The 13,239-nt window shown below is 66.4% G+C and overlaps 3 protein-coding genes across 3 annotated transcripts; all 3 read left to right on the top strand.

Annotated features, from left to right (window-relative positions):
* Nucleotides 1–1,777: 1,777 nt before the first annotated feature.
* LRG1 (leucine rich alpha-2-glycoprotein 1) lies at nt 1,778–2,770 on the top strand. Its single transcript, XM_074163951.1, has one exon. The coding sequence runs from the start codon at nt 1,778–1,780 to the stop codon at nt 2,768–2,770; it is 993 nt and encodes a 330-aa protein (XP_074020052.1).
* A 1,190-nt stretch (nt 2,771–3,960) lies between these two features.
* On the top strand, nt 3,961–8,921 carry LOC141475537 (perilipin-3-like). Its single transcript, XM_074163946.1, has 8 exons — nt 3,961–4,062; nt 5,075–5,133; nt 5,227–5,425; nt 6,195–6,277; nt 6,379–6,610; nt 7,179–7,366; nt 7,455–7,568; nt 8,232–8,921. Exons 2-8 carry the CDS (start codon nt 5,086–5,088, stop codon nt 8,652–8,654), a joined length of 1,287 nt encoding a protein of 428 aa, XP_074020047.1. The 5' UTR covers nt 3,961–4,062; nt 5,075–5,085; the 3' UTR covers nt 8,655–8,921.
* Nucleotides 8,922–9,973: 1,052 nt separating this feature from the next.
* Nucleotides 9,974–12,796, top strand: LOC141475536 (perilipin-3-like). Its single transcript, XM_074163945.1, has 8 exons — nt 9,974–10,009; nt 10,261–10,318; nt 10,575–10,770; nt 11,052–11,134; nt 11,219–11,516; nt 11,665–11,855; nt 11,939–12,061; nt 12,140–12,796. The coding sequence occupies exons 2-8, from the start codon at nt 10,268–10,270 to the stop codon at nt 12,482–12,484; spliced, it is 1,287 nt and encodes a 428-aa protein (XP_074020046.1). The 5' UTR covers nt 9,974–10,009; nt 10,261–10,267; the 3' UTR covers nt 12,485–12,796.
* The last annotated feature ends 443 nt before the right edge of the window (nt 12,797–13,239 follow it).

Here is a 13,239-nt window from a genome sequence, read left to right as displayed (position 1 = left end):
CCAGGGTGCCCCCAAGTAGGGTTTGGGGGTGGCTGTGGTTGGCATGGGGCAGTGCCCCGCGCTCCGGCTGCTTGATCCTGGGGGGGGGGGTGTCCATCCATCCCGTCCCCTCCCCAGGCTGGACCCAGGGACGGCGGATCCCTGGGAGGGGGATCCCTGGGAGGCAGCAGGATGGACACATGGACATGGGCCCAGCTGAGGAAGAGGAGGGCTGTGCCCCCCCCTCCCCCCCCCAGTACCCCACAGCCCCTCGGACCCATCAGCTGCACCTGGGGGGGCTTGTGGATGCTGCCAGCACCCTGGGGACACCTGGCTGGGGGCTGCCACCGGGGTGCATTTTTTGCGGAGATGGGACACTGAACATTTGGGGTGCAGGGGGGTGTGAGGGGGCCCCAAATATGTCTGTTACCTAGGGAGGGGGCACACTCAATCACCCGGTCTGGGGTCAACCCCTGCCCAGTGCCCGCTTGATGGGGTGGGGGGTTGGCTCATCCATTCCCCCCCTGGCTCTCCCCTCCCAGAAAGCACAGCCAGGGTGTGGGGGCACCGCTGGGGCTGGGGGGGGGTCCCCACCGAACCCACTCTCTGCTGGCAAAGGGTGCCCTTTCGGTGCCACACCTGCCCGACCCTGGGGTGGCGGGTCCCCGGGGGGGGTGGCAGGCTGTAAATAGGGTGGGGGGCGGTGGGCGCCCCCCCCCCCCCCCCCCAGCGGCCATGCATGCGGCCGCCCGCGGTCTGTACCCCGTGGCCCCAATAAACACCCGTTTACCGGAGGCGACTCCCCCGCCACCGCCTCGGCACCTTCTTACCCCCCCTTCTCCCCCAAGACCCTCATGGCCTCGGGGGACGGCAGCAGCTGGGGCCGGGCAGGGGGTGCTGCTGGTGGGGAGGGGACATGGACCCCCAGTGTGCAAAGTCCCCGTGGGGACACACACCCCCCCGCCTACACTACACATGTCTCCGTGCACTCACACACCCCCCCCCGCCCCGTGGGCATATGAGCGTCCTGCTGCACTCACAGCCCCCACCCTCAGTGCACCCCCTCCACCCCACTGTGCTCCCCCCACCGGGGTGCTCCCCCACCGCAGCACCCCAACCCACCCACCACCGTCCCCTCTCCCATGCAATGAGTTCCTCCATCCTCAGCCCGCAGCAGCCACCGGCCACAGCTCATCACGCCATGGGGGGGGATCATGGGGGCTTTGTGACATGGGGTCCCACCACTCCCCAGCACCCATGTCATGCCGTGCCTCAGTTTCCCCCAGGAGCCATGGGGGCAAGGGGGTACAGCACCATGTGCTGCTGGTGCCACAGCAGATGTTGGGGGTCCCCTGGGTCCCTGAGAGGGGTGAGGGTGGAAGGGGGTGTCAATGCTGTGTCCCCCAAGAGCCAGGTGGGGAGGGGGGGGGGGGTGTGCAATAGAGATGTGGGGGACGCCAGCACCTTGCCCCGGATGCCGGCACCCTGCGAGCTGGCAGTGACGGCAGCGATTTCCCAACCGGCACGTGGGGCCGAGCCACCAACCCCCTGGGGTGAAGCCACCGAGGAGACAGGATGGTCCCCGAGGAGCCTCGCCGGCCACTTGGGAAGGTGAGGGCAGGGCTGGGGGGCTCGGAGTGGGGTCAGGGAGGGGGGGGATGGGGGGGGTCAGGGCATGTCCCTGCCTGCAGCCGTGTCCTGCCCACCCCGGGGTGGCGAGTCGGCAGCAGGACGGCGGTGGCAGGGCTTGCACAACCCTCGAGTGACGATGGCCGCCCGCCCGCAGCCCCGCACCACGATGTCACCGCGCCGGATCCTGCCGCTGCTGCTGCTGCTGGCGGCGCCGGGCCCTGCCACCCCGTGCTCCCCCCAACCCGACGCCACCCGTTTCGTCTGCACCGAGCCCACCCTGAGCACCTTCCCCACCGGGCTGCCCCCCACCACCCTGGCCATCTCGGTGGAGTTCACGGCGATGACCACCCTCCTTCCCACCGCCCTGGCCGGGCTGCCCCAGCTGGAGGAGCTCCACCTCTCCTCCAACCGCCTCGCCACCCTCCCCGAGCCCCTCCTGCACCCCGTGCCCACCTTGCGCGTCCTCGACCTGACGGACAACCTCCTGGCCGACCTCCCCGATGGCATCTTCAATACCACCGGCCACCTCCAGCACTTGGTGCTGCGGGGGAACCGGTTGCGGGCGCTGCAACCCACCTGGTTCCAGCACCTTCCCCAGCTGCAGTGGCTCGACCTGGCCGCCAACGCCTTGGTGGAGGTGCCACCGGGGGTCTTCCACCCCTTGAGCTCCCTACGTAGCCTGGATCTGTCCCGCAACCGCTTGGCAACCCTGGCACCGGACGCGCTGGCCGGGCTGGGGGCGCTGGAGCGGCTTGACCTGGAGGGGAACCGGCTGGGCACGCTGCCACCCACCACCTTCGCACCCGTGCCCGCCCTGCGCCTCCTCTTCCTCCAGGATAACGAGCTGCAGGCGCTGCCCACCGGCATTTTCGTCCCCCTGCGCCATCTCCTTGTCCTCGACATGGCGGGTAACCGGCTGCGGGAGCTGGAGCTGCCCCCCGTCCCCAGGTTGGACCTCGACATCTCCGGGAACCCCTGGGCCTGCGAGTGCCCGCTGCTGGCACTGCTGCGGCGGGTGTCCCCGCGGCTCACTGCCACCCGTGACACCCTCTGTGCCAGCCCCGCGCACCGCCAGGGACAGGAGGTGGCCGCCGTGAGCCGGGCTGGGGACACGGGCTGTGAGCCCAAGGGGGACAAGCAGCGCCTGCCGGATCCCTAGGCAAGGGGTTTGGTGTCACCCCAGGTGGCCGGGCATGTCACCTTCCTCCCTGCCTCTTTGTCCCCAGCTGAGACGAGCTCTCCTGGGGAAACTGAGGCAGGGAGACAGGGGTGCGGCTGTCCCCAGCCCAAAGGCCACTGTCCCCATCCCGTGATGCCCATCCCAATGGCCCCCAGCCCCATTCCACCTGGCTCAGGCTGTCCCACATCCCTGTCCCGCCTGGCCCTTGACCCTGTCCCCACCCCACAGCAGCACATTAAATGCCATCACTTGAAGACATCACCCTTTCTCCTGTGTTGTCCTATGAAGTCCCCAGGGATAAGACAGTGACGGACACCATGTCCCCCAGCCGTGCCCATCCCGTACCCACTGTGTCCCTTACCTGTGCCAGTTCCAGGCCAGGCCAGCCTGCTCCTCCACAGGGCCACCACCGTCTCCCTCCAGCATTGCTCACCACCAGGTGACACCCCTGCCCCCTGGCCTGAGGACCCACGGCAGGCTGAGGGAGGCCTGGAACCCTGTGGAGCTCTGCTTGGCATGGGGACACCTGGCTTGGAGACATTTGGTGTGGGGTCACTTGGTATGGGGACATACAGCAAGGGGACACTTGGTATGGAGATGTTTGGCATGGGGACACCTGGCAAGGGGACACCTGGGGTGGGGACACTTGGCATAGAGATGCTTGGTAAGAGGACACCTGGTATGGGGACGCATGTCAAGGGGACATTTGGTATGGAGATGCTTGGCATGGGGATGTCTGGCAAGGGGACGTTTGGTATGGCGTCACTTGGTATGGGGACATACAGCAAGGGGACAATTGGTAGGGAGATGTTTGGCATGGGGACACCTGGCAAGGGGACTCCTGGGGTGGGGACACTTGGTATGGGGACACCTGGCAAGGAGACACCTAGTTTGGGGACACCCAGCGTTGGGTCCCTTGGTGCGGGGACACCTGGGGCGGGGACAGGTGGCCATGGGGAGGTGGCTCTCCCCCCCCCCCCCCCCCCCCCCCCCCCCCGCCTCTTTCCCCCGGTGTCCCCCCGGTGTCCCCCCAGTGTCCCCGGGCAGGATCGGGCCCCCGCGGCCCCACGTGGGAGCCCCCACGTGGCGGCACACCCCAAACCCCGCCTCCCGGCCCGCCCCTCCCTCCTAATTGGTGGGAGGGCGGCCCTCCCCTTCGCTGATTGGTTCCCGCCGCCAACTATGAATCCGGCGCTTGGGGGGGGCCGGGGATCGCGACTGGGGATCGCGATCACGACTGGGGGTCGCGACAGACCGCCCCCCCCTCCCCCGTAAGTACCGTCCCCGGGCCTTGGCGGTATTTGGAGGGTGGAAAGTGGGCCCATGGGGGCTCCCAGGGGGGCTCCGGGGGTCCCAGGTGTCCCCTACCTGTCCCCGTCCCCACCGCCCCTCCGTGATGGGTGCCATGGAGCACCCCAGGGACACCGAGGGGACCTGGAACCCCCCGCCGGGGACCTGCCCCCCGGGATCCAAGGGGACTGCCCTAAGGACAAAAGGGGACCTGCCCCCCCGCGGTGATCTGCCCCCCAGGACCAAAGGGGACACCCGTAAGGACCCAAGGAGACCTGCCCCCGGGGGACCTGCCCCCAGGGACCCAAGGGGACACCTGAAGCCCCCAAGGACCTGCGTTCAGGGCCCCCCCAAAGCCCCTCCCAGGACTTGGCCCCCGGGGTGCATAGGGTCAGTCTGGGGGGGGTACACTGCCCTGTCCCCCACGGGACCCGGGGTGCAGCCGTGGGGCAGAGAGACACCCCAAGGGGCAGAGATGCTGCTGGGGGGGGGGGGGGGAAGGAGAGGGGGCTGCCGGCTGAGGTGGGTCCTGGGGCTGCCCCGGCCGAGATGACAGTGACCGGTGGCACGTCCCCACTGCAGGGTTGCGAAAGACGAATCCAGCCCGGCTTCCGGGTGAATCACCCAAAACCCCTCCCCGGCCCCAAATGGGGATGGGGGGGGGGGCAAGAAGGGATGGGGGGCCAGGTTGGGGGGGCCAGGACCCCATGCAGGGATGGGGTATGCAGGAGATCAGCCCTAAACCCCTTCCAGACTCCATCATGACACCCCCTCAAGCGGCTCAGAGGCCTCCAGATGCTCCCCACTCCTGTCATGAGTTGATGGGTCTCAGCTCTCTGAGGGGTAGGGGCTGTGGAAGGACTTGGTGGGGGGGGGCAAAGCCCCACCACACGGTGGCACGGCAAGGGGTGGCCAAGGGGCTCGGCCACCCCAGGGGTCCACATTGGGCTCAACCACCCGTGTCACCCCGTGATATTTCTCTTCCCGCTGCAGCCGCCGCTGCCATGTCAGCCGAAAACACCGCGCTGGCAGAGGATGGGCAGGAGCTGAAGGTAGGGGGGCAAGGAGGGTTGAGGTGGGGGGGGGGGGGGAAGGGGGGGCTGCGGGCATCTCTGGGAGCCCCTGCTCATTGCCCCCCACCCCAGCAGAGCGTGGTGAGCCGAGTGGCCAGCCTGGCCCTGGTGAGCTCTGCCTACGGCATGGTCTCCACCGCCTACGCCTCCACCAAGGAGAGCCACCCCTACGTCAAATCCGTCTGCGACGCCGCCGAAAAGGGGGTGAAGACGCTGACGGCGGCGGCGGTCAGTGGGGCCCAGCCCATCCTCACCAAGCTGGAGCCCCAGAGTGAGTGGGGCTGGGGGGGGCGGGTGGGGGGAGAGGGGGGGACAGCACCCCATGGGACTTGGGGTGCCCAAAAACTGAAGCTCCTGCAAGGCAGCAGGGTGGGAATAATCTGGTTTTGCGTCTCTGGTTTATATCAGCAACAAATAGGGATGTAAAGGGCTGGAGAAGATGGAGGAGAAGCTGGGGGGGGGGGCAGCACCCCTTGGGTTTTGGGGTACCCCCAAAAACTGGCCTTAGCAAAGATCTTGCAAGTCATCAGGATGTTAAAAACATTTGGGTTTTCTGACGCTAGTTTCCACCGCCAACGAATACGCCTGCAAAGGGCTGGATAAGCTGGAGGAGAAGCCTGGGGGGGCAGCACCCCATGAGTTTTGGGGTACCCCAAAAACTGGCCCTGGCAGAGCTCCTGCAAGGCAGCAGGGTGGGAATAATCTGGTTCCGTGTCTCTAGTTTATATTGCCAACAACAACAAGAAGGGCTGGAAGAGAAGGTGGGAGTGGCAATGCCCCAGGAGTTTTGGGGTACCCCAAAAACTGGCCTTAGCAGACCTCTTGCAAAGCAGAAGGGTATTAAAACCCATCTATTTTCACGCCTCCAGTTTCCACCACCCACAAAGAAACCCAGAAAGGGCTCAATAAACTGGAAGAGAAGCTGGGGGGGGGGGAGGGAGGCACCCCATGAGTTTTCAAGTACCCCAAAAACTGACCTCAGCAAAGATCTTGCAAGTCATCAGGATATTAAAAAAAAATATGTATTTTCACATCTCTAGTTTCCACCGCCAACGACTACGCCTGCAAAGGGCTGGATAAGCTGGAGGAGAAGCTGCCCATCCTGCAGCAGCCTCCGGAGAGGGTAACGTCTCCCCTGGGGGACACGGCGGGGCGGGGGGGGGGGTGTCCAGCAGCGTTGGGCGAGGTGCTGGGACGAGGCGTCTCTCTGCTGTCCCCTCCCAGGTGGTGGCAGGGACCAGGGAGTTGGTGTCGTCCACGGTGAGCGGGGCGGTTGGCCTGGCCCGCGGGGCGGTGCAGGGCGGCGTGGAGAGGACGCGCTCGGCGCTGAACACCGGGGTCAGCAGCGTGGTGGGCTCCCGCGTGGGCCGGCTGCTGGCCACGGGGGTGGACGCGGTGCTGGGGAAATCGGAGGAACTGGTGGAGCGATACCTGCCCGGGACGGACGAGGAGCTGGGTGAGTGCCGACGGTGCCGGAAACCATCTCCCAAATTTGGGGGTGCCAAGCTCCAACCTGGGACCCTCACCCCGTCGCTCACCGCCCAGTGGCCCTGCTTACCCCCCCCCCCGCGGTGGTACCTGGGGTGCCTGTGACCACTGTGACACCAGGTAGGGGACAGTCCCCACCCATCGGGAACCCGAAGCCGGGGAAGGCAGCGCGGCGGAGGGTGAACTCTCACCTGGAAACCAGAAAGCAAATATAGCCCCGTGCCACCCGCCCCGGATATTTATAGCTCAGCACGGGGTCGGGGTGGGCAGAACTGGCCCCGTGTCACGGCAGAGGTGACCGGAGAGGCCACCTGGCTTTTTGGCGATGCCTCCACATGACTTGGTGGCCGAGCATCCTGTGGGTGGGAACCCCTGCGTCCCCGTGTCCCCGTTCGAAGGTGACGGGGTGATGAGTGATGGGGTGAGGAGCTCGGGGGGCTCATCCCAGCGCCGGTGGTGGGATGCTCCGGTGCCCGGCACGGGATGCTCTGATCCCTGGTGCGGGATGGTCCAGCCACACGGTTCTCATCCCGCAGCAGTGGCAGCGGGCGTGGAGGTGGCCTCACCGGAGCAGCAGAGACGGTGGCAGAGCTACTTCGTCCGCGTGGGCTCGCTCTCGGCCAAGCTGCGGCACCGAGCCCTGCGGCGCTCGCTGGGTGAGCTGCAGCGGGCACGGCACAGCGCCCAGCAGGTCCTGGCCCAGCTCCACCGCATCTTTGAGCTGGTAAGGATGCAATGGGGACCGTGCCAGCCCCATCCCAGCCTGGCACCCCCTCCTGGTGTGATCCCCACCTCGCTGTACCATCCTCCAGATCGAGCAGGGGCGGCAGGGCATGGACGGGCCCCTGTACGGCACCCGGCAGCATCTCCACCGCATGTGGCTGGAGTGGAGCCAGCAGGATGCTGTGCCCATGGAGGAGAGCGAGGTACGGGGCGGGGGGTACCATGGGGGACACCGAGGTGTGGGGCAGGGTGGGGTCTGTCCCCACAGGGGACCATGCCCATGGAGGAGACCACAGTACAGAGCACGGGTACCCATGGAGGATACCAAGGTACAGGGTGGGGTGGGAAGACCTTTCCTTGGAAGACACTGAGATACGGGGTAGGGGCTTATGTCCATGGAGGACACTGAGGTACAGGCTGGGGGACCATTCCTGTGAAGGACACCAAGGTATAGGGTGGGGAGCCATGCCCATGGAGGACCCCAAGGTATGGAGTAGGGGACCATACCATGGAAGAACACCAAGATATGGGCTGGGAGGCCATGCCCATGGGGAACACCAAAGTACAGGTTGGGGGACCATGCCCTTGGAGGACACCAAGGTATGGGGTGGTGGCTGCTGTTGCCCTTGGAGGACACCAAGGTATAGCATGGGGGACTATACCTGTGGAGAACACCAAGGTATGGGGTAGGGAATGATACCCATGGAAGGACACCAAGGTATGGGATATGGGACCACGCCCATGGAGGACATCAAGGTACAGGTTGGGGGACCATGCCCTTGGAGGACACCAAAGTGCAGGGGTCCGAGCCGGGCAGGGAGACCATCACACCCCAGGGCCACTGCTGTCCACTGTCCACCTTGCAGGTGGAGGCACGGACGCTGGCCATGCTGCATGGGCTCCTGCGCCAGCTCCACGCCGCCTGCACCCGACTGGTCAGCGGCGCCCGGAGTTTCCCCAACAGCGTGCAGGAGACGGCGGGACACGTCCGGCACGGCGTGGAGGGCGTGCAGGCTTCCCTCTCCAGGGCCCGCTCCTTCCATGACTTGTCGGGGTTGGTGCTGGCGCAGAGCCGGGAGACGGTGCTGCGGGCGCAGCTGAGCATCGACGAGCTGCTGGAGTACGTGGGGCAACACGCGCCCCTGCCCTGGCTGGTGGGACCCTTCGCCCCCATCCTGGTGGAGTATCCGGAGGATGTCCCAGTGGAGATGGCCAAATGGGAGGGTTGTATCACTGTCGGGGGGTCGCACCACGTGCCTGCTCCCCCCCGGCTCTGTAGCCAGCGCTGAGCCCTCCCGGCACCACCAAAGTGGGGGAGCACCCACCTGCCCGCAGCAGTGAACCCCCTCCCTGCTGGGCACAAGGTGACGATGGACTTGGTGACCCGCCGTGGGACCCCTGATGCTACAAAGGGGACTTATTTGGGGAGGGAGGGGACAGTGGCACATGGAGGGCACAGCATGTGCCGATCCCTGCCCATCTGGGGGTCCCCACGGTGTCCCCGAGCCTGGAGAGCGTTGGGATTTCTTGTCTTAGTGCCTTCAACTTTAAAGAGGAAGAAAACAACTTTTTTTTGGCCTTAAAATGACTCACGGCCCGTAGCGCTGGCTGCGGCAGAGCCACCACGTCACGCTGGGCTCGCTGCGGGGGGCTCGGCAGGGGCGGCAGAGCTGGGGGTGCGGGGGTCACCCCGCGAGGAGGGTTTTGCCCCTGGGGTGCTGGGGTGAGGGGAGCGGGGGGGGGGTGCTGGGGTGGGGGGAGCCGGCGCGTGCCGGGGTGGCTGGACTGTGAACCGTGGCCGTGTGGCGCTGGACTTCGTCCCGGTTATCGCCGCCGCGGGGCTGGGCCTGGGGTATCCCCGATATCACGGGCACAGCGTGGCCACAGCACCCAGCGGGGTGGCACCGGGTCCCCCCCCCAGGACTGTCCGTCCTCCTGCCACCAGCACCCACTGGGACCAGTCTGACCTTCACTGGGCAAGGTGGGAAGGGAAGAGCGGGAGCCCCGTGCTGGGGGGTCCCCGGAGGGGAGGGTGGATTTTGGGGGGGTTCAGTGCCTGATCCACCCGGGAGGGGTCAGTGCGGGGGGGAGTTGTCGGGGGGGGAGGGGGTCAGTGCAGCCTGGCTTGGGGGGTTCAGGGCCGGGGGTGTTGGTGCATCCTGGTCCCGGGGTGGGGGTGGATCCGGTCCCGGGAAGGGGGGGTCGGTGTAGCCCAGTCCTAAGGGAGGGGATCCCAGGGGGGTCCCTGTCCTGAGGGGATCAGTACATCCCGGCACGGGGAGGGTGTCAGTGGATCCCGTTCCCGGGGGGGGATCCCGTGCTGGGGAGGGATCAGTGCAGTCCGGTCCCCAGGAATTGGGTGCCGGGGGGGGGGAATCCGGTCCCGGGGAGAGGGTGGTGTCGGTGAAGCCCGGTCCCAGGGGCTCTGATCCCGGGGCGGCCGGTGTAGCCGGGTTCCGGAAGGTCCTTGTCCCGATCCCGGGAGGGGTCGCTGCAGCCGGTCGGGGCTCCCGGACCGCCCCGGGCCGGCCCCGGTGGGGCGGGCCCCGGTCCCGGTCACATGCGCTCGGGGCTGGGCTCCGGGGCTATAAAGGCTGGTGGCGAAGGAGCGGGGCGAGTCCGCAGCCGAGCGCAACCTCCAGCGGTGAGCCCGGTCCCGGTCCCGGTCCCGGTCCCGGTCCCGGTCCCGGTCCCGGTCCCGGTCCCGGTCCCGGTCCCGGTCCCCGTCCCCGTCCCCGTCCCCGTCTACTGGGAACTCGTCCCGGGAGGGCCATAAGCGGGTGGGAGCTGCCCCGTCCTGGGATGGGGGGTAACTTGGGGTTCTCCCACTCTGTGGGTGAGTGGGGGGTGTTGGAGGGGTCTGACTTACCCCCCCCCCCCTCATGGTTTCCCCAGCCCCACCATGGCCACCAGCGAGCCCGGGACGACGCAACCCAAGGCCGAGGAGCAGCAGGTCAGTGGGGGCCCAAAGGGGGTGCTTGGGGTGGGGGGGTCCAGGTGCCGTCCCTGCTTGCAAACAGGGCTCTGAGCTATCCTGCCCTTGGGTGAGCTTGGAGGGTCCTTGGAGTACCCCAAAGCATCCTCAGGGAGTTGGGGGCACACTGTGGCCCCCATCGCCTATCAGCTTTGGGGGTCTATCACCCCCCCCCCCCCAACTCATCCTGACCCCTTCATGCCTCCCCTCTCCCCCCCCTCACCCCCCCCCCCAGAGCATCGGGACGCGGGTGGCCAGCCTGCCCCTGGTGAGCTCTGCCTACGGCATGGTCTCCACCGCCTACGCCTCCACCAAGGAGAGCCACCCCTACGTCAAATCCGTCTGCGACGCCGCCGAAAAGGGGGTGAAGACGCTGACGGCGGCGGCGGTCAGTGGGGCCCAGCCCATCCTCACCAAGCTGGAGCCCCAGAGTGAGTGGGGCTGGGGGGGGTGGGTGGAGGGAGAGGGGGGGACAGCACCCCATGGGACTTGGGGTGCCCAAAAACTGAAGCTCCTGCAAGGCAGCAGGGTGGGAATAATCTGGTTTTGCGTCTCTGGTTTATATCAGCAGCAAATAGGGATGTAAAGGGCTGGAGAAGCTGAGGGGGAAAGGGCAGCAACCCATGAGTTTTGGGGTACCCCCAAAAACTGGCCTTAGCAAAGATCTTGCAAGTCATCAGGATATTAAAAACATTTGGTTTTATGTCTGTAGTTTCCACCGCCAACGAATACGCCTGCAAAGGGCTGGATAAGCTGGAGGAGAAGCTGCCCATCCTGCAGCAGCCCACGGAGAAGGTAGTGGGGTGGGGTGGGCAAACGCCCCCGAGGTGTGTCCCCCCCCGTGCTGCCTAACAGAGGGTTTTCTATCCCCCCAACCAGCTCATCTCAGACACCAAGCAGCTGGTGACATCCACGGTGACGGGGGCCAAGGATGTCCTGACCAGCACCGTGGCTGGGGCCAAGGATGTGGTGACCAGCCGGGTGACGGGTGTGATGGACATGACCAAAGGGGCTGTGCAGGGCAGCATGGAGCTCACCAAGTCGGCGGTGAGCAGCGGCGTCAGCACCGTCATGGGCTCCACCGTGGGCCAGATGGTGGTGAGCGGGATGGGCTCCATGCTGGAGAAGTCAGAGGAGCTGGTGGACCATTACCTGCCCATGACAGATGAGGAGCTGGGTAAGGAGCTGATCACAACCCCCTGGAGATGTGTCATGGGCTGGGAGGGGTCCACTTGGAGAGGGGTGGGTAGAGCCTGGGCAGGGCGATGCTGGCTCTACATGGGCTTGGTGGTGGCGGGGCCACCTCAGCAGTTCCTCTTCCACAGCCAAGCTGGCCACGGCCGTGGAGGGCTTTGAAACGGAGCAGCAGAAGCAGCAGCAAAGCTACTTCGTGCGCTTGGGCTCCCTCTCCACCAAGCTGCGGCACCGAGCCCTCCAGCACTCGCTGGGCAAGCTGCAGAACGCCCGCCGCAGCAGCCAGGACGTGCTGGTCCAGCTCCAACGCACCCTCGACCTGGTAGGACCCATCCCCACGTGTCCCCACATGCCACCCGGGGGCTGGAGCAGACCACCCATGCTGGGCTCTGCCTCTCCTCCCAGGTGGAGCACCTCAAGCAGGGCATGGACCAGAAGCTGCAAGGAGGGCAGGAGAAGCTGCAGCAGATGTGGTTGGAGTGGAGCAAGAAGCAACCGGGCGGTGGCAAGGACCTGGTGCCACCAGAGGTAGGTGGACGGCGAGGGGGATCCCAGGGCCACCTGGGGTCCCTCCCACCCCTCACCAACTCTTTGCTTTCCCCGCAGCCGGTGGAGTCGGGCACGTTGGCCATGCTGCAGGGCTTGACGCAGCAGCTCCAGAGCTCCTGCCAGCCCTTGGTGTCCAGCCTCCAGGGCCTCCCCGCCAGCATCCAGGACAAGGCAGGGCAGGTCCGGCAAAATGTGGAGGAGCTACGGGCCTCCCTCGCCTCCGCCGCCTCCCTGCAGGACGTGACGAGCAGCGTGCTGGCCCAAGCCCGTGCCCATGCCACCAAAGCTCGCCAGCTGATGGACGAGCTGGTGGAGCATGTGGCCCACAACACCCCCCTGACCTGGCTGGTGGGACCCTTCACCCCCTTGGGCCAGCGCCTGGCAGAGCTGGAGATGAAGTAGCGTCCCCTAGGGTGGGGGGACACGGATCTTGTCCCCCTCAAGCCTAGATAGGAGCATCTACTAACCCCTGCCTGGCCCACCTTGCCTGTAACCTTAGTGCCTGTCTGTACGGGGGACCTTTCCTGCCTGCCCCCCCGTGCAGCTCTGTCCCTTGTCACCTGTGCCAGGGACCTGCAGCAAAGTGCCTTGGTCCCCTCCAAGTGCCTGGTGGGGTCACCTCCAGCCCCTTGTGTCCCCTCGTCCTTGGTGCCTTCAAGTCTTGTAGGGTCGGGGACGGCTTGTGAAGCAATAAACTCTGGTTAGTTTTCACTGGGCTGATGTGTCTTCTTTTTGGGGGTGTAGGGGACCAAGGTGGCATTGGGGTCACCGTGCCTGCGTGCCACCCCAGGCAGGGGAGCTGCTGGCAGGATGGGTGATGTCACAGCCCTGCGTGACCTCACAGGGGCTGGGGCTCCTAGTGGAGTCACGGGAGGGGACAGTCCTGTGCTGAGAGACCAGGACGCTGGCCTCTTTCCACCCCCCCGCCCTCTGAGAAGACCCTATGGCTGAGGGTGAGTGCAGGGGGTGCTCTGGAGCAGCAGCCACCTGTGTCCTGGGGACCCTCCACCCATCTCATGGCCCAGTGCCACCCCCAGCCTGTCCCCCTGCTGCTGTCCCCTGCCCCGGGTGAGCAGGAGGTGGCACCAGGATGCCCTCAGCCCTGGGAGAAGAATCAGACCCGTGGGGGGGGGCCTCAGGCACAGCCCCCTGTCCCA

The sequence above is a fragment of the Numenius arquata genome, chromosome 25 (assembly GCF_964106895.1).
Source record: "Numenius arquata chromosome 25, bNumArq3.hap1.1, whole genome shotgun sequence".
Taxonomy (NCBI): Eukaryota; Metazoa; Chordata; class Aves; order Charadriiformes; family Scolopacidae; genus Numenius; species Numenius arquata.
Note: the sequence above shows the minus strand (reverse complement) of the source record. Positions and strands in the feature narration are given on the sequence as shown.

Excerpts from the sequence above, each read along its gene's own strand:
- LRG1 (XM_074163951.1), top strand. The coding sequence starts at position 1,778 with ATGTCACCGCGCCGGATCCTGCCGCTGCTGCTGCTGCTGGCGGCGCCG.
- LOC141475537 (XM_074163946.1), top strand. The coding sequence starts at position 5,086 with ATGTCAGCCGAAAACACCGCGCTGGCAGAGGATGGGCAGGAGCTGAAG. Across the intron at positions 5,134-5,226 it reads AGGATGGGCAGGAGCTGAAG|CAGAGCGTGGTGAGCCGAGT; the intron begins GTAGGGGGGCAA and ends CCCCCACCCCAG. Across the intron at positions 5,426-6,194 it reads CACCAAGCTGGAGCCCCAGA|TTTCCACCGCCAACGACTAC; the intron begins GTGAGTGGGGCT and ends TCACATCTCTAG.
- LOC141475536 (XM_074163945.1), top strand. The coding sequence starts at position 10,268 with ATGGCCACCAGCGAGCCCGGGACGACGCAACCCAAGGCCGAGGAGCAG. Across the intron at positions 10,319-10,574 it reads CCAAGGCCGAGGAGCAGCAG|AGCATCGGGACGCGGGTGGC; the intron begins GTCAGTGGGGGC and ends CCCCCCCCCCAG. Across the intron at positions 11,517-11,664 it reads CATGACAGATGAGGAGCTGG|CCAAGCTGGCCACGGCCGTG; the intron begins GTAAGGAGCTGA and ends CCTCTTCCACAG.